General features: G+C 55.6%; 3 protein-coding genes across 15 annotated transcripts in view; 1 reads left to right on the top strand and 2 right to left on the bottom strand.

Moving 5' to 3' along the window:
• TXNRD2 (thioredoxin reductase 2) overlaps positions 1-1,870 on the bottom strand; it is a 34,572-nt gene extending 32,702 nt beyond the window's left edge. For 4 of the 5 annotated variants that reach the window (XM_060120764.1, XM_060120766.1, XM_060120765.1 and 1 more), the window contains exon 1: positions 1,738-1,866. In XM_060120764.1, coding sequence (XP_059976747.1) covers positions 1,738-1,816 — 79 coding nt within the window. In that variant the 5' untranslated portion in view covers positions 1,817-1,866. Of the gene's footprint in view, positions 1-1,737 lie in introns of all 5 variants that reach the window. The other variant, XM_060120768.1, reaches the window with a different exon arrangement.
• Positions 1,786-20,350, top strand: COMT (catechol-O-methyltransferase). 2 transcript variants are annotated; one of them, XM_060120769.1, is made up of 5 exons: positions 1,786-1,917; positions 14,589-14,918; positions 15,638-15,831; positions 16,067-16,198; positions 19,565-20,350. In XM_060120769.1, exons 2-5 carry the CDS (start codon positions 14,630-14,632, stop codon positions 19,763-19,765), a joined length of 816 nt encoding a protein of 271 aa, XP_059976752.1. In that variant the 5' UTR covers positions 1,786-1,917; positions 14,589-14,629; the 3' UTR covers positions 19,766-20,350. The 2 variants fall into 2 exon arrangements, with proteins under 2 accessions (XP_059976752.1, XP_059976753.1); XM_060120770.1 differs by having other exon boundaries at positions 1,797-1,917; positions 14,630-14,918.
• A 950-nt stretch (positions 20,351-21,300) lies between these two features.
• ARVCF (ARVCF delta catenin family member) overlaps positions 21,301-22,963 on the bottom strand; it is a 36,031-nt gene continuing 34,368 nt past the window's right edge. For 5 of the 8 annotated variants that reach the window (XM_060120762.1, XM_060120756.1, XM_060120757.1 and 2 more), the window contains 3 exons: positions 22,869-22,954; positions 22,278-22,397; positions 21,301-21,914 (listed from right to left, as the gene is read on the bottom strand). In XM_060120762.1, the coding sequence (XP_059976745.1) occupies positions 22,290-22,397; positions 22,869-22,954 (194 nt within the window). In that variant the 3' untranslated portion in view covers positions 21,301-21,914; positions 22,278-22,289. The remainder of the gene's footprint in view (positions 21,915-22,277; positions 22,398-22,868; positions 22,955-22,963) is intronic. The other 3 variants (XM_060120758.1, XM_060120759.1, XM_060120763.1) reach the window with 1 other exon arrangement.

The raw sequence follows: 22,963 nt of genomic DNA, 5'->3' as shown, positions 1-22,963 counted from the left end.
TCTTTGGCGGTGGGCTCTCCCCACATGCACACCCAGCAGCCCTCTCTGTCTGATAAGCACTTGGCAGAGGCCTCCGTGGGGCCTCTGTAGGCTCCACTGCAGGATATCTGCCTTTAAACACCTGGGGGGTCTGGGTAGCCTGTGGAGGAGGAAGGACTCTGAAGGACCCTAAGACGGGCAGGGCGGGTGCTGCCCTTAGGGTGTCAGCTGGGGACGCACCCGTGCACTCTATGGGGTACCCTGGGGCACCTCACAGCCTGGCTCCCTTCCCCGCATGCAGGGGCTCAGCAGGGAAGGTGTGTCTGCCCCTGTGTCCTGAGCCCACCCTCTTCTGATTTTCTCCTCCTTCCTGAACTCAGTGGCTGGTACAGGGCCTGAAAAGAGCGGAGCCCCGCCAGGATGGCGAGGCCTCGGGCACAGCGTTCTGGGGAGGTGGAGGCCCCCGTGAACCCACAGGCCGCTGGCCACCTCGGGAGCCACCTGGGGGAGCGTCCGCATAGCTGTCCCCCCTGCTCGCTCTCTGCTGGCAGCAGGGGTTCGGGGGCAGGTGACACCAGCATCATGGTCACTCTGGCTCCTGTTCAGGGGCCACTTCTGCCACCCCCCTGCCTGGATGGGGCAGGCATGTTCCTATCAGGAGCTCCGGGGCTGAAGTGGAGGCTGAGGCTCAAAATCAGACCCTGCTGACTAGGTGTTGGCACCGTCCCCAGGCCCTACTGGCTCCTCCTCACCCTGGCCCTGGGGGTCCCCCTTCTGCCCTTGAGCGTGGGGGCAGAACTCTGGGTGCATGGCCTCCTGCCAGCCTGCATGGTCTGGGCTGTCACAGCAGCTGCAGCATGAGGGCTGAGGGCTTTAATCGTGAAGGTCCTGCCTGACACGTGCAGCAAGGGGGGGCCCAGGGGCCAGCAAAGCCACCAAGAGCAGCCCTCCATCCCCACCTCAGGAGCTGGTGACCGCCTCCCCAGACTCCGCAGGGCTACCTAGCCCTGCTCCCCAAGGCCAGGGTGGCACACAGCTGGCCAGGGCTGCCAATATTCCTCCCACAGCACCCTATCCGTGAAGGAGCCCTCCCCCTGTCCCTGCTCCAGCACCTCAGCACTCATTCCCTGTGGGGCAGTCCAAGGGTAGGGTCTGGGGGATGGTCCCTGCAGGGATGTGGTGGGGAGCATGTTGTCATGCGTGGGACCGGCCACACTATGGTGGCAGATATGGTGGCACTGTGGCCAGCTCTGGGGGAGCCCCCCAACCGGGAACCACCACCCCACCCCACCCCACACACGCCCTGTGTGCCCAGCCGGTGCTCAGGACCCTAGCAGGCTAGCACTTGTGGTCATCGGATTGCTGTCTGGTTTGGTCCATGACCCTTGGTGGCTCCAGGAGGACCAGCAGTGTGCTCCGCTCCCCCATGGCACCCAGAGCGCAGACCGCCGGACTCAGCGTCCCCTCCTTGATTCCCTGCACGTGCATCTATTGAGCACCTGCTGTGTGCGCCCACGGGGCCTTGGGGAGGAGGTGGGAGGTCTGGCTAGTGGGGTGCGCAGGGCGCGAAACCTGGTGACCTCGGGAGATGAGCCACCGTCGGGACCACAGGTAATGCTGGGCCGGGGGATCGGGAGGCGGCCACTCTCCCCGCGCTGTTCCCAGCGGGTAAGGGCGCCGGCGCGGACCCCTCCGGCCCCCGTCCCGCCTCCTCGCGCGGACCCCAATCCCGCGCCCGTCAGCCCGCGCCCCGCAGACCTGCCGCGCCCCGCGCTCCGCCCGGCACCGCCCGCACACGCCACCGGAAGCGCCCGACAGGTCCCAGCAGCATCGCCATAACCGCCGCCGCCGCCGCCGCCGCCGCCGCCGCCTGGGGCCTCGGCCGTGTCGGGCTGCCCGCCGCGCTGCCTGCGCCGACGACCGACGGAGACGCGAGAGGTTGGTGTGCGCGGCCAGGGGCCCACCCGGCGGCGGGGTCCGGACGGGGAGAGGGGCTCCGACCCGGGGCGAGGAGCCTCGAATGGGGGGCGGATCCGGGTGGAGGTATCCCCCTGGGGGTGGGGGCTCCGACCTGGGCGGGGAATGTCCCTGGACATGGGGTGGGTCTCCGGAGGTGAGGTGGGGTCTCCGGACCCTAAATAGGGGGGGCGGGTCCCCGGATCTGGGGCGGGGTCTCCGGATATGGAGGGGGGCTTCAACCTGGGGTGGGGTCCCGGGACCTAGGGTGGCGAGGTCCCCGGATCTGGAGTGGGTCTCCGGACATGAGGTGGAGTCTCTAGACCTTAAGTGGGGTGGGTGTTGGGGGGGGTCCCAGGACCTGGGGTGAGGGGCTCTCTGGACAAGCGGTGGGGTCTCCTGACATGGGTGGGGGCGGTGGCACCAGGCTGGTGGAGGAAGGGGGAGTCGTGCTGCAGAGAGAAAGTCCACTTGGGCACAGAGGCCACCACAGGGCTTGGAGACCCCGACCCCAGGCGTGGTGGTTTCTGGGAGGGCTTGGCCATGGGAATGGGTTGCAGAGTCAGGGTCTGACTGTCCTTGGGTCCTCGGAGAGGGAGAACTGTGGGGGCCTGGGCGAGGGGCTCAGCCAACTGGCAGCTCTGACAGGCCCCGGGGTGCCCTGGGGCCTTACCTTTTGTGGGAATGGTGGCCCTACCAGGAAGGGGAAGCCTGGGCCCGGACCTGCCCCAGACCAGCCTTTGAGTTTTGAACAGTGGGATTCCTGCACGCTGCTGCCTCCACTACTGGAGGGGTCCGAGGGGCTTGCCAGGAGAGTGGGTCAGATAAACACAGAGGACATTGGTAATGGCACAGTTGGGGAAAGACCCCAGCACCCTCCAAACTTGCTCAGAGGCAACTGGGCCTTTTAAGTGTGGGTGGGGGGGCATCGGGGCTCGAGACTCAGGGGGTGGAAAATACAAAAAGTGCCAAGAGGTGTGGGTCCATGTGATTCCCACCTGAGCTTGCCAACTGGATTTGGACTCCTGCCCTCCTGCAGAAGCTGGGCGGTGTTGCTAGAAGCGATGAGCTTGTCAGGTGGGCACCGTGGGAGGCCAGGGCATTGTAGGGAAGTGGCCTCTAGCTGTGAAACGCAGTCAGTGTTTGTACCAGTCTTTACAGGAGGCCTCTTGGAGAAGAGGGCTCAGAGGGGCCTGGCTGGGTTCTGTCAGGGAGCGTCTCCTTAGTGAATGGTCGGAGCCAACAGTAAACCCGGGTTTTGAGTCCTGAGGCCGGCCAGTTGAGAAGATTTTAGACGTTGAGCTCTCAAGTCTCTAGGTGGTGGAGTGAGGCTGCGGTGGCAGTCCACTAGATTTCCTGGTTTGCCTGTGAATGTTTGTGGTGACGTGGAGACCTCAGAGTCGCAGGCAAGGCTACTTCCATCCGCAGCAGAGCCCGGGAGACGTGGGCATCCCAGTGGGCTCACACAGTGGCCCACATGTGATGGGCAGTGGTGACCGGTTCTCTGAAGTTCTTGCCACCTTATCTCCCTTCAGCTTCCAGGGCTTTTTCAGACCCTGGAGGAAAAGGGCAGCTACACGACACCTGAGTACCAGGATGGTCTGGGCAGTCACACCAGGAGAGAGGGAGGAAAATGGGAAAAATTTATATTTGGAGAGGTGTATCAGATATTGAAGGAAATGGAAAGGCCTGGGGATCTGTTGAATGCTGACAAATGTGTAAGTTGGCAGTGCAGTCCAGCAAACAGGTGGATAATAAAACCTCAAAGGCAACAGACAGGACTGGACTCTGATGACCCACAAGGTGTATTATTTTCTCCACTGAGACAAAATTTCTGTCTGTAGTCACTTCCATTTTTGATCAAAGATAAAGTAAGATTATTCTTGTTTACAAAATAGCTCCGGTCTCACTAGATTTGGGCTGATTCTTTATGTAAGTGCAGCAAGAATAATGGTTGACACACAGCCCTTTTAAAGTTTGCCTCGTGGAATTTTTTGCAGGGAATCTCAGATTGGACATTTAAAAGCTTCCAAGACTAGGAAGTCAAGAAAGTGCCAGCAGAATTCACCTGTAGACTCGAGTGAACTCCTCTCTGCTCAAGGTTCCCCCAATATCCCAGGGTTCCTAGACCTGTAGGAGGCGACCTTCCTCGCTCCCTGGGAGACTGGGGACCCTGGATGCCCAGCACCAGGCTGGGTTTTCCCAGAGGGCTTTTTAAGCCTTGGTTCCATAAAGTGACTGCAGTTCCTTAGAACCGTCTGGTCATAGCTGAGTCCATGTGTCATTTTCAAACATGACATTCCTTGGTAATACAACCAATGTTTTCAGTTATGTCCTATCACAAAGAAGACAGAGTCTTATTAAACCTATGCAAATAACTATATTGCCATGAAAATAAGGATACCCAATAATAGTTTCTGATTTTTGGAGGGATCAGGTGCAGAGAAAAACAAATGCTTCAATTTTGTTTACAGAAGTATAACTTACTAAATTGTTATGAGTCATAGACAGCTTAAGAGAAAAGGGAAAGTTTTTTCTTTTTCTCTAATATCCAGAAAATGGGACATTAAAAAGCCAACAAGGGACTTCCCTGGTGGTGCAGTGAATAAGACTCAGCACTCCCAATGCAGGGGGCCCGCGTTCAATCCCTGGTCAGGGAACTAGATCCCACATGCATGCTGCAACTAAGAGTTCTCATGCCACAACTAAGGAGCCAGTGAGCCGCAACTAAGGATCCCTCGAGCTGCAGCTAAGGAGCTGGCCTGCCACAACTAGGACCTGGCACAACCAAATTAATAATAATTTAAAAAATAAACAAATAACTCTTAAAAAAGAAAAGAGCCTACAGTATTCTAAACAGAAGCCATAAAAATTATAATCATGCTTTGTCAGTTTACTTAGTCTCATGTAGTTTTTTTTTTAACATCTTTAATGGAGTATAACTGCTTCACAATGGTGTGTTAGTTTCTGCTTTATAACAAAGTGAATCAGTTATACATATACGTACATCCCCGTATCTCCTCCCTCTTGCATTTCCCTCCCACCCTCTCTATCCCACCCCTCTAGGTGGTCACAGAGCACCGAGCTGATCTCCCTGTGCTATGTGGCTGCTTCCCACTAGCTATCTATTTTACATTTGGTAGTGTATATATGTCCATGCCACCCTCTCACTTCGTCCCAGCTTACCCTTCCCACTCCCCGCGTCCTCAAGTCCATTCTCTACGTCTGTGTCTTTATTCCTGTCCTGCCCCTAGGTTCTTCAGAACCATTTTTTTATTTTTTTAGATTCCATATATATGTGTTAGCATACAGTATTTGTTTTTCTCTTTCTGACTTTACTCTGTATGACAGACTCTAGGTCCATCCACCTCACTACAAATAACTCAATTTCGTTTCTTTTTATGGCTGAGTAATATTCCATTGTATATATGTGCCACATCTTCTTTATCCATTCATCTGTCCATGGCACTTAGGTTGCTTCCATGTCCTGGCTATTGTAAATAGAGCTGCAATGAACATTGTGTAATGTAGTTAGTTTTCGTTCTGCTTGATCTTGGGAGAGCAGTTCCTGGGCCCATGGGTTTCTCCACTAGAGTTCTGGGTTCTGGGTTCTGATCCTTAGTCCAGAGGGATGGCGCTGCCCGAGGTCCCTGCCCAGTCCTTCCGCAGGTCTCTGAGGCAGGCCCTTTTTGTTGAGGAGGAAGCCCCCTGGCCTGTAGCTGATTTCAAATGCTTTGGAGAAACATCAGAGTGAAACAAAGTTACCTGCAGCTGACAAAAGACTTAAAATGGCTGTGGTTAAAGAACTGATGAGAGGGGCTTCCCCTGGTGGTGCAGTAAGAATCCGGCTGCCAGTGCAGGGGACATGGGTTCGAGCCCTGGTCCAGGAAGATCTCACATGCCATGGAGCAGCTAAGCCCGTGCGCCACAACTACTGAGCCTGCGTTCTAGAGCTTGCGTGCCACAACTACTGAGCCCGCATGTCACAACTACTGAAGCCCGCACGCCTGAGCCTGTGCTTCGCAACAAGAGAAGCCACTGCAATGAGAAGCCCGTGCACTGCAGCAAAGAGTAGCCCCCGCTCGCCGCAACCAGAGAAAACTCATGCACAGCAACAAAGACCCAACACACCCAAAACTAAAAACTAAAAAAAAAACAACTGATGAGAGGTCATCATAAAAACACAATTGACAAGGAAATTTGGGTGTTTCTGTAACATACACACCATTTTAAATATTAACTATAATTATGAGTGATAACATTATACCAGAACATATGGAAAACAAGCAAAATTTCTAAAATATTTATATTAATAGCGTTTACCTGTACAAATATAACATATGGAAAGTTAAGATTCACTTCTTATTTGACAGTGCTTCCCATGCAGTTTACCATAACAGACAGACCTAATTATTTTTAACATCCCTTCTTTTACAAGGTAAAAGTACAAACCACTGAGATTTTCCAAGGACCCTCTGGGAAATCCCAAAGCCATTTTGAGATCCAGACTTCATTTAGGATTGATTTGGGGAAGACAGAGTTGTCCCAAATGTCAGAAGGTTTGAACACTTGATTAAATAGGATCCCAGCTCATGGCAGAACAAGACTCAGTTATCTCCTTAACCAAGTGACAATATGGGAGCTCACAAGTAGGAACAGGAGGAAACAGGACTGCAGACCTGGGTTTTTGACCAGGGGGGACACTCAGTTCTCCCGAGTGGCAACTAGGGGTACAGGGAATTATTTTAAGACACAGATTTTTTTCCTAGGAAGATTATTCAAAAGGTAGAGAGAAACCTTTTACAATCTCTTATTAAAAGCAGACCAATAATCCAAGAAATCTCATTTTAACAGAGAGGAAACCAAGCTCTAGTTTTGTATCAGTATGCTATTGATGGTAAAGCTCATTTAAGAAAACTTCGTATACAAATCCATTTAACCTTAGCCAGCTGTAACCTCACAACACAAAATTCCTTTTCCACAAAGCTTCCACCACTTTCTATGTCCATTCAGGTTTGTTTCCCTCTTTTTTATTTTACTTGAGGACAAAACGACTCTCCTTCCCTAACAAAAACACATCCTACATTCTCTGCATACTTTTCACATAAGAACATATCCTATTTTCCAACTTTGTGTACCAAGTTGTTTCCCTTTGCTTTGTATCTAGTAGTAGTTTTATTCTCACACATTGATTATAATTTTTAACCATTAGCAACCTTTATTTTACAGAGAAAACTAGGAAGTAGGCAATTGCAAATTGTCTGTCATATCCCAGTATTCTGTAGCAGATTAGCAAATTTTATGCATATAACATCTCGTAATCTGGACGTAGATGCTTTTGACAGTACAAATTGTTTAACTGTGGCAAGAATATGTTTATTAACACACCCAAATGTCTTTAGCTTCTTTGTATCATATAAACATGAGAAGCCAAAAGTATATAAACTTATGCCTAATAATGAATGTTTCAGCACTTTATCTTTTTTAATTAATTGATTGATTAATTATTTTTGGCTGTGTTGGGTCTTCGTTGCTGTGTGCAGACTTTCTCTAGTTGCGGCAAGTGGGGGCGACTCTTCTCTGCGGTGCGTGGGCTTCTTTCTCATTGCGGTGGCTTCCCTTGTTGCTGAGCACAGGCTCTAGGCGCGCAGGCTTCAGTAGTTGTGGTGCACGGGCTTAGTTGCTGCGCGGCATGTGAGATCTTCCTGGACCAGGGTTTGAACCCATGTCCCCTGCATTGGCAGGCGGATTCTTAACCACTGCGCCACCAGGGAAATCCTCAACACTTTATCTTATTTAGATATTCAATGAATATCTGTTATTTAACTTAACTTGGCATAACTCTAAGGTTGCAAGTTACCAAAAAGATTTTGGAAACTGTTTTTAGGCAGACACATTATAAAACACAATTATTATTGAAATAAAGTTTGTCAGAATAGTGACTAGATTTGATTAAAATCAAACTTATGTGTAAAATCTTAAATGTCTAGTGGATAAAATATTAGCTATTTGACCAGTAAACCAAGTAGAATAAAAATGTATATTTGCACTATGTTTAATGTTGACAACTCTAAAGATACACCTGTTTTATGAAATGAACAATATTAAACTAGTTTTATTTAGCAAAGATTTACCAAATTACGGGAACTTTATTTAGCAAAGATTTACCAAATTACGGGAAAAACAGTTGAGTTGGTTCTTATATTTCGGGAGTTTTAGGAAGATTTAACTTATGTAAGTGCTTGTTCCTCTCGAAGCCAATTAGGATAGAACTCCTTTAAGGAATTTTATAACCTGATTTGGTAATACCATCTGGAGGTAGGGAAATATCATATATATATATATATATATATAAAAACATACAATCTTACATAAACATACAGACAGATGCAAACAGGGATGGTTTTGTTTAAAAAAAATTTTAGCTATGCGTCAGGCATAAATACAATTATATAAAACTCACTAGTTTATATAAGAGTTGGACCTTGTCTTTGCTTCGTTTTATATTTTTATCCGAATCGTGTTGTGGCAGGTGGGGCAGGCTAATTACCTGTTCCATATGAGGCCTTAAAGCTTCCCACCAGCATCTGTGGGGACACCTTTAAGACTTTTTCTTCACTGATATATACGTAGGGAGGCGTAGACTAAATGTTTCCAATTCACTTTTTTTTCCTTTTCAGCCTCAAGTGATTGCTTTCCGGGGTCCCTGAGTCCCTTGAGAGCCCCCAGTGGGGCAGGGCCCAAGGTTTCAGGGACTGGGGGATTTTAGGGGCTGGGGGGAGGGAAAATGCTGGGAAGGGACAGAGGGCAGAGGAGGCAGGGGCTGGGGGAGGAGGGAGTGCGAAGGGGAGCCACTCAGACCACCTTATCCTTAGCAAGGATGCTGTGTCGACCAGGAGGAAGTGGGCAGAGGCAGCCCGAGTGCTGCTCCATCAGCGGGGCTGCAGGGAGTCCCCAGGGAGGAGCAGAGTGGCCCCCAAGGGCCAGGAGGGACTCCAGCCCAGGAGGTGCCCTGGCCTTCCCCTGCCCCCTGCTTCAGGGGCAGCACCTGTCCTCACTGTGGTCTGCGGACATGTCTGGAGCCAGAATCACAAGGAAGGGAGATGAGCCTGTGGTCCCTGGGCCTCCGCGTCCCACGGGGTGTACACGGGCAGTGCCTGAGCGCACAGCTTTGCGTGTCCCCGGCAGACCCCCAGCTTGGGCAGCCAGCCCCTGGACCCCCTTCACAAGGACCCTGGCCAACCCACCCTTTTGTCCCCAACTGTTGCCTGTGCTCTGAGGCCTGCCTTCTGGGGACGCTGCGCCCCTCAAGCCCTTTCTCCGGGAGGCTGGCCGGCCCTGTGTGGCTCCTGGAGCCCCCACACAAGTGCCGTATGGCGCCCCCCCGGCTGCCCCACGAGTGTGGCTGAGGCCCAGGCGTCTGCTGCTCTCCAGACAGGGGGAGGGCCACCCGGGTGCCACAGCACATTCAGCTCTTTGCAGAGGGGCCAGAGGCATTCCCAGTGTCTTGATGGACCTTTCAGACAAGCCTTGGAACCCCGGGACTGAAGATCCCATGGCTCTGGTTGTCCGTGCCCTGAATGCCGGTCCCCACCTTGGTCTGAGGGGGGCCAGGGCCCTGGCCAGTGTCTGCATTGGGCCCTTAGGGGGATTATCTCCAGGAGGATAAGTGGTGATAGGAGATGAGGGAGGGCGTGGTTTGGGGGTTGCAGGGAGAACACTTAAGAACGGGCTTGGGACTTCCCTGGTGGCGCAGTGGTTAAGAAGCCGCCTGCCAGTGCAGGGGACATGGGTTCGAGCCCTGGTCCAGGAAGATCCCACATGCCGCGGAGCAACTAAGCCTGTGCGCCATAACTACTGAGCCTGCGCGCTAGAGCCCACGAGCCACAACTACTGAAGCCCGTGTTCCTAGAGTCCGGGCCCCGCAACAAGAGAAGCCACCCAATGAGAAGCCTGCACACCGCAACGAAGGGTAGCCTCTGCTCGCCGCAACTAGAGAAAGCCCGTGAGCAGCAATAAAGACCCAACGCAGCTATAAAAATAACGGGCTTATAATAAGGAAGGTTTGCGGGGTGGGCTGTTGCTGTAGTGGTTTTGGGAGAGAGGGCCTGCCCCTCACCCAGGTCCACGTGCTGTCTCTGGGGAGATGGATGCAGGGTATGTACATACACTGGAGGTGTCGGAGGAAGCTCAGGACAAGAAGGCCTTCCCCTCCTCCCAGAAGCGGGTGAGTGTGCACTGTGGGCGGGCAGCAGGCTGCCGCCAGGCACCCAGTCTCAGGGGGCAGGTGGCCAGAGGACAGAGAGACTGGGAGCTGGGCTGGTTTTTCTGGATCCTGCTTCCTAGTGAGGAGTGGTGTGTCCCTTTTTCTTTTTGGAATAGGGAGGACCAGAAACAAGGTGGCTTGTTTTCTTGGTTTTCCACTGTTTTTACTGTAGTAAAACATACATAAGTTAAAATTTACCATTTTAACCATTTCTAAGCATACAGTTCGGTGGCATTAAGTGCATTCACATAGTTGTGTAACCATTGCCGCTATTTTCAGCACTTTCTCATCATCCCAGGCAGAAGCTCTGTCCCCATTCAGCAGTAATTACCCTCCTCCTCCCCAGCCCCTGGCAACTTCTGTTCTGCTTTCTGTCTCTGTGGATTTGCTTCTTGTAGGTATGTCATATGAGTGGAAACATTCAGTATTTATCCTCTTGTGTCTGGCTTATATCACTGAGCATAATGTCCTCTAGGTCCATCCGTGATGTAGCAGGGTGTCAGCACTTCCTTCCTTGTGGGATATGAATCAGGGCTGCATTCATCTTAATAGCCAAGTGATGCCCCAGTGTGCAGATAGATCACACTTTGTCCGTTCGTCCGTTTCCATTCGTTCGTCCCTCGGCTGCTGTGACTCACACTGCTCAGAACGTGGGTAGACAAGTGCAGGTTCAAGTCCCTGCTCCTACTTCTCTTGGGTCCACTCCCAGAAGTGGAATTGCTGGGTCATATGGTGACTCTATATTTAACATTTTTAGGAACCACCAGCTTTTTTCCACAGCAGCTGCTCCATCTTACGTTCCCATCAGCCGTGCACAAGTTTCCGATTTCTCCACATCCCCGCCAACACTCATTATGTTCCCTTTTTTTGGGGAAGTCATCCTAATTGGTGTGAAATTGTACCTTGTGGCTTTGATCTACATTTCCTTAGTGACTAGTGATGTTGGGCACCTTTTTGTGTGCTTATTGGTTGTTGGTGTATCTTTTTTAGAGAAATGTCTATTCATGTCCTTTGCCCATTTTCTAAATGGGCTGTTGTCTTTGAGTTGTAGGAATTCTTATATATATTCAGCATTTTAAACCCTCATCAGATATGTGGTTTGCCAATATTTTCTCCCATCCCCTGGGTTGTCCTTTGCTCTCTAGATAGTGTCCTTTGATGCACAAAGTTTTTAATTTTAATGAAAGTCTATCTGTTTTTCTTTTGTTGCCTGTGGTTTTGGTGTCATATCAAAGAATCCATTGCCAAATTCAAGGTCATGAAGATTTACTCCTATGTTTTCTTCTACAAGTTTTATGGTTTTATCTCTTAAAATTAGGTTTTGGATGCATTTTGAGTTAGTTTTGTATATGGTGTGAGGTAAGGGTCCAAGTTCATTCTTTCACAGGTGGAACTCTAGTTGTCCCAGAACCATGTCCTATGGAGTGGTCTTGGCACCTTGTAAAACAATCTTTTGATCATAGACGTGAAGGTTTGTTTCCCGCCTCTCAGTTCTGTCCGTTTGTTCTATGTCTCTGTACCACAGTGTGTTAATTACTATAGCTTTGCAGTAAGTTTTGAAATTAGGAAGTGTGAGTTCTCCAACTTTGTTCTCTTCCAAGATTGTTTTGGCTATTGTAGGTCCCTTGAGATTCCATATGACTTTTAGGATGGATTTTTCTATTTCTGCAAAAATGCTATTGGACTTTTTTGGTGAGAGTGGCATTGTATCTGAGGGTCATGCTGGGCACTATTTACATCCTGACAATGTCAAGTCTCCAGTCCATGGACATGGGATGTCTTTTCATTTATCTGTGTCTCCCTCAACTTCCCTCTCGCTATCATGATGCTAAATGTGTCACCTGTGGAGGCCTCATGAAGGTCCTGCCTCCTCAGCAAAACCGGATCTCCATGGCAGCCTCTCCCAGGACTGCCCCTGTCCTGAGGCGAGAGCCACCAGGAACAGGATACAGCATCCTGCACAGAGCTTTGCCCCTTCCCCTCACTGTGGTCGGGAACCATGTTTGGAAAGTGCACTTTGCAAGCCCCTTAAAACCTTCCATCATGCGTGTTTAGGACACACAGAAACAGAGGGCTTGAGGGTGCCCCTCGGTCATCGGCTCTTACCTTCTGGCCAACGGCCCCTTTGTCCTCCTCTCAGGGTAACTGGGGCTCTTTATCTCCCACCCTGGGCCCAGAGCCAAGCAGGGTGTTGGGATCCTAGGGTCCCAAGGCCACCGCTGGGTATACCAAGTGACCTCACCGTGGCTCTTTGGAAGGGCAGAGCAGAAGACACTTGGGTACGAAGACCTGAAACAAGAGGAGCCCTCCATGTTTTGTTTCCCCACAGAGGGTTCTCCACGGCCCTGAAGCGCTTCCTCCAAGTGTGGCTTCCTTCAGTGGCTTTATTCTTTTTATTTTTTTTTAATAAATTTATTTATTTTTGGCCCCGTTGGGTCTTCGTTGCCGGGCATGGGTTTCTCATTGCGGTGGCTTCTCTTGTTGCGGAGCACGGGCTCTAGGCACGTGGGGTTCAGTAGCTGTGGCACATGGGCTCAGTAGTTGTGGCTTGCGGGCTCTAGAGCACAGGCTCAGTAGTTGTGGTGCACGGGCTTAGTTGCTCCACGGCATGTGGGATCTTCCCAGACCAGGGCACGAACCTGTGTCCCCTGCATTGGCAGGCAGATTCTTAGCCACTGAGCCACCAGAGAAGTCCCCGGAATATTCTTTCTTATTTTTGATATTTATGTGTAACATTTATTAGTTTTTTTCATCAACCCAGAGAATAAATCAAAATGATCCAACATCTCACCACCGCTAGTGAAGATAGTCATGATACATAAAGCAACACAGGTGTGGTTAGGGGCTCCTAAGCCCGCAGAAAGGAGCACAGTGAGCAGTTCTGGTCACTTCAGGCCACTCGGCCCCTCCTTGTTGAGTCCTGTCACCTGTCCCTGGAAGAAAGCGCTGTGCCTTAACCCACGGCGCCTCCCCTGTGATTCCCCCACCTGCCTCCTGGGTGGTGGTGCGTCCTGCCCCATGGGGCATGTGCCTCCTTAGCCTGCAGGGCAGTGCCAGGACCAGGGAAACCAGGGAGGCTGTCCCTGGTGTCCGGACTGGGGGACGCTCCAGGCTATGTCTCACTGCCTCTCTGCTCTCACTTGAGGGCCAGGCCGGCCTCCGGGAGGGGCCCACGTGCCAGGACTCTGGTCACCTTCAGGTTATGGTTCCTGCTTAAATTACCTAAAGGCAGGAGAACCCCGCACAAATTCTATCTGCTTTGCTGCTGAGCTCAGAGGAGGGACGTGGTGGGCAGAGCCGTCTGAGGAGGCAGGTCTGGTCAGTGGCCTGGGAGCAGAGCAGGGCGTGGGCCCCACCTGGGTCTTTGTGTGTGCAGACTCTGACCTGCTGACCACGTGCTCACTGTGCCTGGTGTAAATAGGCCATGTGGCCTGAGACCACTCAGACATCTGGATGTCCATGCTCCCCTATTCATCCCTGCTCTGCCCACCAGGCCCCCTCCTCGTGGTCCAGGGCGTTGGGGTTTGAAGCCCTGAGCTGTCCTCGAGGGGTCTCCCCTCCACGATCCTTGGCCTGCCCGCTTTCCCATGTGCCTTTCCCAATGGGAGCTTCTCGGGGAGCGGGGTCCTGTGTGGCCCCTTCCTGTGCATGACCCTTGCGTGACCGCAAGCCCCGATGGAAGCTTCCCACCTTCCTCTGTCTTTCATCCTTTTCCATTTTAAGGTCTCTGTTCTGTGCCAGCTCAGCCTTACCGTGTCTCAGGGGCCCCGGGCCCCTCATCTGACTGGGACCCCAGTTACCTGCCCAAAGGGTCACTTGCCAGGGGGAGGCCTGTCTCGCTTCCACTGTGGTGTGGGTGGCAGGGTGGCCTTCCTCCTCAAAGGGGAAGAGGGGACAGACTGACCCTGTGTGGTCGTCCCCTACGGGAAGAGCCAATGGGCTGTGCCCTGTGTGCCTGACTTGGGGGCTTCCTGTGTCCTTCTCTGGAAACTCACAGGGCCACACAAGCTCCTGGACTGTCCCGAGTGTGAGTGCCCAAGGGGGCTGTGCGTGAGGCTGGCTTCCCCTGTGCTGTGTAAACAAGCCTCAGGCCAGCTGTGTCCCTTGTCAGGGCTGTCTGGGAAGCCACGGGGCTGGGGGAAGCCAGACACGCCCGCTCCCGACCCCCGGGACGCAGCCCCAGCAGGAAGTGGTTTGCAGGTGGGCGGGGCTGTGGCTGTGCTCACCTGGAGCTGGCCACCAGGCATGTGGCTGGCCTCTTGAACCTTGTACCCCCATCAGCACAGGGGGGTGGCGGGGGGGGTGGCAGTGGCAGCACCCCCAGACTGAGAGCGTGGGTCAGCCAGGAGGGCAGGTTACTAACACCGTGGTGACCACGTGCTCCCAGGAGTCCCGCCGGGTAGAGCCCCGCCCATTGCCCCATCACAGATGCTGGAGGCCCCACCCCTGCTGCTGGCAGCTGGCGCCCTTGGCCTGGTGTTGCTGGCGCTGCTGTGGCTGCTGCAGGCCTTGCGACTCTGGGGCCTGTTCATCATTGGCTGGAACGAGCTTGTCCTGCACCCCGTCCGCAACCTCCTCATGGGCAACAGCAAGGAGCAGCGCATTCTGCACCATGTGCTGCAGCACGCTGTGGCCGGGGACCCGCAGAGCGTGCTGGACGCCATCGACGCCTACTGCTCGCAGAAGGAGTGGGCTATGAACGTGGGCGACAAGAAAGGTGGGCAGTGCGACCGGCACAGGTGAGGGTCAGGGGCTGTGCAGAGCCCCGACGCCCACGTCACTGTCCCCACGGGAGGGTGGGACATTTGATAAACCCCCCCCTCCAGGAGGTGCTGTTCAGGGGGCCCCTTGCCATCGCCAGTCAGAGGCAACAGCAGAGTCTCCACGTGGGCCCTGCACTCGCAGGCCGTCAGGCAGAGCCAGGTGTCAGCACAGGGTGGGTAGTGGGTCCTTGGCTGTCCTGGCTGGGCCTGACGGTGTATGGAGACCCTTGGACTCTGCCAGGCACAGGCACCAGCCCCCCAGGCTGCCTCCTGACCTTTGGACTCCAGCCTGGGGCACAGGCAAGTGCCACACTACACCCCCTGGAGTCAGGCCCTGGGGACAGACATGACAGCCACTGTCCAGCCCCCTTGGACCTTCTGACAGTGTCCAGCTCAAGGGAGCCAGGGAGGCTCTGAGTGCAGCCTGGGGGCAGAGTGGGGGCTGGACAGTGGTTGTCACGTCTGTCACGTCTGGGGGCTTCCACAGAGGGCAGCTCTGGGTTAGGACAAGTTGGGGGCAGGGAGGAATGGTGGAAAAGAGAGGGAGCAGCGTGTACAAAAGCAGAGGCCTGAGGGGCCAGGCACTGGGAGGGGCTGCTGCTCAGTCAGGAAGGAGATGGGCCAGGACTGGGGTGGGTCACCCCCTGCCTGCTCACCCCACTCCCCTCCGTAGGCCAGATCGTGGACGCCGTGTTGAGGGAGCAGCGTCCCTCGGTGCTGCTGGAGCTGGGTGCCTACTGTGGCTACTCGGCCGTGCGAATGGCCCGCCTGCTGCTGCCCGGCGCCCGGCTGCTCACCATTGAGCTCAACCCTGACTACGCCGCCATCACCCAGCAGATGGTGGACTTCGCAGGCCTGCAGGACAGGGTGCGGCACCATTCCTAGGGTGACAGATGTGGACACAGGTTCCAGGGGCCAGGAGGGCAGGAAGGGCCTGGGCCACACCCCGGCGGCTCAAGGCCACATTTACCCAGCTGGCCCACAGCCCCAGTCCACAGAGCAGGAGACTCCCAAGGCCCCCAGAGGGAGGGGCAGAGCAGGAACCTGTCTCCCAGAAGCCACTTGGACTCTCAGGGGTCCGGGTGGGGGTCTGTTGTTTCAGGTGACCGTTGTCGTCGGGGCATCCGAGGACATCATCCCCCAACTGAAGAAGAAATATGACGTGGACACTGTGGACATGGTCTTCCTCGATCACTGGAAGGACCGGTACCTGCCAGACATGCTCCTCCTGGAGGTGAGTGTCTACTTAAAAAAAATTGCACAATGTGAGAGTAGCAAGTTAAGTTTTATTTGGGGCTACATGAGAGCTGCAGCCTGGGAGACAGGACCCCCGATAGCTCTGAGAAACTGTTCCAAAGAGGTAGGGGGGGAAGGTCAGTATATATGTGATTTTGGTGAAGGGGGAGTACATGCAATCGAGTGCATATTTTTTTGCCAAATGTTTCTGCTAGTCACGAGGAGCAGTCATCACCATGAAGGATTTTAGTGTTTTTCTAGATACAAGGAGATACAAGAATTGGGCTCATAAAATCTTCTCCTGAAAGTATCTATCTGAAGACCTGTTCTGCCAGTTTTTCCCAGAGCACAGAGTGCCTTATTTTAGCTCTCTACCTGAACTCGTTTCAGGGAGTGTTGACAGTCAGCAGCTGCAGCAGTAAATGATTTAATCCTTGTAGAGGTAGATGGTAAGTGCCAACGGAAAATGCCAATTCATAGTTGACAGGAGCCTTGCGCCCGCCTGGCCGGAATGGGCCCTGCCGAAGGCGGCCCTGGGGGCCCAGGAGGCTTGGGCCAGCCTGCCTGCATTTAGGACATGGAGGGGAGTGCGGGGCCCTGGGTGGGGTGGAGACTGGAGGAAGGGGGATCCCTGCAGGGCAGCCTGTGCCGGGGTGGCTGGGAGGGGTGAACACCTGGGGCTGCAAGGGCTTGGGCTGGGGAGGCAAGAGGGAGGCAGCCTAGTGGCCACGTGGCTCTCCTGACTGGGTGGCAGGTGCTGGCCAGGGAAAGACGCGTCTCCTGCCCACCTTCCTCCCCAGACTCCTTGTTGTACGCCCCCTGCGTCCCCGCCCCCCCCCCGTGCCCACCCCCAGGCTGTCCAGCCTCAGTGCCAGCTGCTCCTCCGGCACCACGTGGTAGCCAGGGGGCTGCCTCGCACCCAGGTGAGTGGAGCTCAATATTGATGACCACCACCTTGTCCCTCCCGGGCGGTCAAGGGGACACAGCAGCTGGGGACGCTCTGCCCCACCACGGCCTCCAGCCCGGCAGCCACATGGGGCTGACCCTTGTCAGTCCCCTGCTCGCCCACCTCAGCTCCCCCACAGGCCGGGCATCACCCGGCACAGGGGGACTGTGGGCGTGGGGGGCACGGCTGCTTGAGCCATAGCTGGGGCCAGGCAGGACCTTGCACCAGTGGTGTTGGCGTGGGTGTGGTGGGCCTGGTGCCTGGACGTGGCGAGAAGGAACCAGCCCTGGCTGGGGGTGTGTGAGAGGGTGCAGGATGGTCTGGGACTGGGCAGGGTGGGGGCAGTGGGCCAGGGCTGTGTGTGGAGGGCTTGACCACACAGGCAGGGCACGGAGGAGGGCTTCAGGCAGGTGAGGGCAGGCTAGACCTGTCTTCCGGAGAGATCCTGTTGGCTGTGTGGAGTGGGGAGGGGTGGCGGTGCAGGGGACGCAGACCAGGAGCTGCACGGGGACCTGTGCTGGCTGAGAACAGGTGGCAGTGGGGGTGCTGGCACAGAGGCCCTCGAGCCAGAGCGGGGGCGGCTGCAGGGAGCACATCTGGGCAACTGAGCAGCTGGGCCTGCGTCACCGGGAGGGGAGGTTTCAGCAGCTTTGGGGTGTGTGATAATTACGGGGCCTGCACTGATAGAAAAGCAGCAAATATTGCCCTTAGTAACTAGGAAACTAATAGTTTTCTCAGTGCCACTTGTTCAAAGCTGGTAATTATCTCAAAAGAAGAAAAGTTGTGAATTGGGAACGTGCACTCTGAAGCCCTGCAGGGGTCCGGCTCTTCTTGGGCCTGGCTGCTCCCCCTGGGTTAGGGTGAGGGGCTGGCAGGGAAGGTGGCCGTTCAGACCAGGAGCTGCTTCGAGGCGGCCTCGGTCCCCCATTGCTCGGGCCTCTCCACAGGCTGCTTGGGTGTCCTCCCAGCAGGGCAGCTGGCTTCCCCCAGAGCCAGAGACAGACAGAAGCCACACAGTGGCCAGAGTCTCAGCCCAGCCCACACCCTGGGCGGAAGGAGGGAGCGTCAGGGAACAGTGGACCCGGCTCTGGTCCTCTGAATGCCGTTCCCTCCCTGCTGCCAGCACACAGTCTTACTCGGATGTGGGCTTCTGGCCAGAACTCTCCAGGGCTCTGTCCCCAGGCGGGCGGCCCGGCTTTTGCATCCCTCCTCTGTAACCTGTGGGTTTAGCGCCTGACTTGTTGAGCCCACCTTGTCCACCTGCGTCCTTCAGAACAAGCTCCAGCTCGCCTTGGGCGTTTCCTGCCCAGACCTGAGATGCCCTCCTGGGGCTGGGCAGGGCGGGGGTGGGGGGGCGCCTGCTCCCAGGCTGCCCTTTCTCATCAAGATTGCTGGGAAGTTCCTTTTCTTTTTCTAAGAGAAATGCTCCATGATTCAATAGAGGTACTTTGTTCAAATTCTGGCTCATGGGTTGTCCCAGCCTCACTGATCTCACAGCTGTGTTTTCCACTCTGGCCTGAGGGACCTTGGCCTCCCCCTCAGCCCATGGGCCGGAAGGGAGGCAGCCACCACCAGGGAGATTCGAGGGCTGCACAGTGGACCTCGCATTCCTAAGTCACCAGGGGGTGCCCGTCTGTCCCTGTGGTCCGGCTGGCAACTGGCAACTTAAGACACACCTGGGGCCCTTGCTTGATTTTGCTTTCTGTGTTTGGGATTGCTTTTTTTTTTCCTCACTTTTATTTAATGATCATGTAAAGAAAACTCTGAGCTACCAACAGAACAACTGGGCTGTCCCTTCACCCCCTCCCCCAGACAAACATTTCCTCTCGAGGTATTTCCTCTTTTGATTTTTGATGTAATCTAAGCATCTCCTCCCCCAGCTTAGAGAGACTGCAGAGGGACCCGGGAGGTCCAGCCGCTCCTCCCTCTGCAGAGCCCAGGCCCGGAACACTGGCCAGCTGCCCAGGCCCCAGGCGCTGGTGGAAATGGGATGCCTCAGAGTGGACCCAAGGGCCAGGCTTGTGGGTGGGTGGGGAGGTGTGCCCCATCTCTGCCCCCCAACAGTCACCCTGGTCAGGGCGGATTGAACCTCCAGTGACCGCTGACAGCAGCCCACACACTGGGCACCAGGCATCTGACCTGGAGGAGCCCCGTGTTCCTGGCACCCGGTGACCAAGGGACCCACTGGCCTCAGTCACCACTGTGGCTTTCCCAATCCTGGCCCCGTCACCTCCTCCACTCACACTTCCAGCTAGTGCTTAGTAAGCACCTGCTGTACTGAGGATGCAGGAGGAGCAAGGAGACCCCGGCCCAGCACAGCCATTTCCTGCTGTGGCTGCTGCCAGTGAGGAGCTGGTGCAAGGCTGACCCAAGGTTAGGCCACCCTCACCTCCTCCAACCGTCCGTCTGTCCCTGCAGGAGTGTGGCCTGCTGCGGAAGGGGACAGTGTTGCTGGCCGACAACGTCATCTGTCCGGGGACACCAGAGTTCCTGGAGTACGTGCGTGGGAACAGCCGCTTCGAGTGCACGCACTTCAGCTCGTTCCTTGAGTACTCACAGGTGGTGGATGGCCTGGAGAAGGTCGTCTACAAGGGCCCGGGCAGCCCTGCACAGCCTTGACCGCCCACCCTGCCCCAGCTCCCTGGCCAAGCTGGATTCTGAAGGGTGTGGTGGCCCTACTCCTAGCTGCCCCGTGTCTGCAATGTGTGCATCTGTCCTCAGTGCAACACCCTCAAGGCCTGCGAGGCCCAGGCCTGCCCGCGCTGGCCCCTGCATGTGGGTCCACCCCAAGCGCTACCAGCTCACCTTGCAAAATCACTACAGTAAATCTGGAAAAGTATCTGACTGTAAAGGCCAGCTCAGGCAGGTGGTGTCCATGACAGTGTCACACCCCCACCCCCACCCCCACCCCCACCCCCCAGCATTCGTCAGTCTTCTGATTCAGGAAGTCAGAAGTCAGGGAACTGGGGCTGTGCACTCACACAGCCTGCCCTTGAGGTCTGCCGTCACCAGGTGGCAGCAATGCCTCAGTGATGGCACCATAACCAACAACTCACCCCACACTTCGGACTCCTGAGTTCTTTCACTTCCTTAAGAATGAAATGCCACTTCTTTACTAAAATCATCTGTTAACAATTTTATATACCAATATCATGTTTAAATGATAGTAAAATAGAAATTAAAAATCTAAATATTTAGGTAAGAGATGAACTGAGTGCTTCTTTTCAGCCACTGTGATGCTGCTGCTTTCCCCTGGCGTCCTCCAGCTTTGCACCAAACACAAGCTGCTCCCCTTGGCCAGATGCTAACACTGCAGACTGGCCGCAGCAGTGCCAGAGGTCGGCCTTGCTCAGTACTGCTCCCGTGGCCAGGCCGAGGGCACCTGTTACAGCCCCATGGGGATGTCTGCAGGCTGGGGTGACCCCCACCTGGGAAACCGGAACAAGGCAGTCAGCCAGCCTGCAGGTCCATCTCTGACCAAGCAGGTGCTGGGGAAGGTGGACACGGCCCTACAGCAGTGCCAGATGTGGTCTGTCCAGTGCCCAGCCTTTTGGGGCCCGTGTGTGGCTCTGAGGAGAAGCACCGTCCCCAGTCCCACTCGGCCTTGTTTGGGGAAGAGAGAGTAGACTCAGACCAGCTGCAGCACTTCTGCATGTGCCCAGCTGGCAAGGGATGAAGCAGAGTTGGTTTGCATCCACCTAAATCCACAGGTGCCCCCAGCTCTGACCTGGTGCTCCAGCCCCAAGGCCCCCAAGTGGTTGGACCTCTGGCCACCTCGGAGGCTCCCTTGGGCCCCAGCAGAGGGTGGGGTCCTAGACCCCAGGATCACCCCTCCTGGTTGAGGCCCACCTGTGCCCAAGACCAGCCACTGGCCAGGACTCCACCCCAGGCCTCAGGACCCAGCTAACCACCCAGGATCAAGCCCACTCCTCTTTGTGTGTAGAAAGGGGACGCATGTGGGAAAACAACCCTGGGGACTCGGAGCTGAAACCCTGCTGGACACAGCAGACACACACCGAGGGCCACCTCCGACACCCAGCAAACGATGGGAGCAGCTCACGGAGAGAGCTGAGCCTCGGAAGACAGGAGGTTCCTTTGTTGTTTTTTTTAATTTTTAATTTTTCTTACAAAAATTTAGATGTTTACCCATAGTCTTATTTTGGTTTTGTTTTTAATTGTTTTCATTAGTGTTTTTCTTGTTTTTAAGTCACAAACAGCAGGCACTGAACAGCAGTCCCCCACTGCTGCTGCCAAAGGTCAGTCCCAGAGGCGCTACTCAGGGGCCAGAGCCGAGCAGGGAAGGTGCTCCAGGCATCCGGGGGTGGGCGGGGCCCTCCACAGCCTCTCTGTGGGTCGCCCCCCACTCAGGGCCCAGGGAAGCCCCTCCACCCTTGGGTTCAGACTCCCTTCACTGAGCCCCCTCCCTGCCTGGCTGCGGGGCCCCAGAGGCCCACCCCCACCCAGCTCCTCAGGGGCCCCGCCAGCCCCAAAGCAAAGCCAGGTGCCCGGCCCTGGGCCCCACCGGGCTCCCACTGGCACACAGCACCATATCAGTAAACTAACTCGCCTGGGAGTTAGAAGCGGGGAGCGAGGGCGGGAGGGCAGGCGTGTCCAGAACCCACAGCTCCAGGGAAAGAGGAGCTGCCTACCCCCGCCACCAGGGGCTCCCAGTTCCACGGCGGGGTCTGCGCAGGCCGCCTGGAGGTCCTTTCCCCGAGGTCCCTTCTTCCGAGATCCGACCCTAAGAGCAAACGGCTGGGCCCAGGCCCTGAGGAGGAAGAGGGGAAGGCTGAGCAGGCCTGGTAGCAGGGCGATGGACGCGTGGGTGAAGGCGGCAGCCTCGGGTGGTCCTCGGGGGGCCCTGTGCTGGGGGCATTGGAAGGTGTGGACCACCCCTGTTCTCACCCCGTGACCTCCAGGCCCTGATGGCACAGGGCCTGAGCCAGGCTGCAGGCCAGGGGGCCCCTCCCTCAGCCCCCAGCCTGGGCATCCCTCCGCTGGGCCTTCAGGCCTGCTGAGCTCGAGGTGGCCCTGCGGGGAGCGTGCGGAGAGTGGAGCAGGCAGGCAGGCAGACGGGATGGAGAGAAGGCCTCACCCAGAGGACGAACACCAGATGAGAACAAGAACGTACCAGGCATGCAAGCTAGACCCAGGAGTCAACAGGCTGAGGCTTAGCGTCCCCCACGGCGTCCACCAGCCTGACTGCGGGTCTGCTGGGCCCGGGAGGAGGAACCTTCCTGCCGGGGTCGGGCTGCAGGGCGGTGGGCAGGAGGGCGTTAGAGGCAGAACAGAGCAGGTTAGTCCGAGCTGGCGAGTTGGGGCTGGGCTGGTCAGCAGGGCAGGGTGAGAGCCGGGGTGCACGCGAGGAGAGGCCTGAGGGCCGGGGGAGCTGAACCAGCGGGGCTCGGAGAGGCAGGGTTGGCACAGAGCAGATGGCAGGGGCTGCCCTGGAGGCAAGACCATGCAAAGGAGGGTGCAGATGCGCCCTCTGTCCCGGGCCCCCTCCCTCCCAGTGGGTGCGAGTTTTTAACCACCTGCACCCACAGGCTGGCTCTGACGTGAGGTTCCCGAGGCAGAAGGGCCACACCCCGAACGGGTCTCCTAGCCCAACTGCCCTGCAGGTGAGCCCCACCCCAGGCCCCAGACCAAACCTTGCCTGGGCCCCTCTCCAGGTGACCCCCGGACACACCACCTCCCTGGACACCTGCCCACAGCCACTCACTTTCAACGATTCCTTCTCAGAGGCCTCCCCTGCAGGCTCACTGCCTCGAGCCCTGCACTCCCTCCGGTCAACGGCGGAGTATCCATCTGTGGGAT

This window comes from Lagenorhynchus albirostris, chromosome 14, assembly GCF_949774975.1.
Source record: "Lagenorhynchus albirostris chromosome 14, mLagAlb1.1, whole genome shotgun sequence".
Classification (NCBI taxonomy): domain Eukaryota; kingdom Metazoa; phylum Chordata; class Mammalia; order Artiodactyla; family Delphinidae; genus Lagenorhynchus; species Lagenorhynchus albirostris.
Note: the sequence above shows the minus strand (reverse complement) of the source record. Positions and strands in the feature narration are given on the sequence as shown.

What these genes read in the sequence shown, in the direction of transcription:
- COMT (XM_060120769.1), top strand. Translation starts at nt 14,630, where the DNA reads ATGCTGGAGGCCCCACCCCTGCTGCTGGCAGCTGGCGCCCTTGGCCTG. An exon ending in TCGCAGGCCTGCAGGACAGG is followed by an intron (nt 15,832 to 16,066) that starts GTGCGGCACCAT and finishes CTGTTGTTTCAG; the next exon opens with GTGACCGTTGTCGTCGGGGC. An exon ending in CAGACATGCTCCTCCTGGAG is followed by an intron (nt 16,199 to 19,564) that starts GTGAGTGTCTAC and finishes CTGTCCCTGCAG; the next exon opens with GAGTGTGGCCTGCTGCGGAA.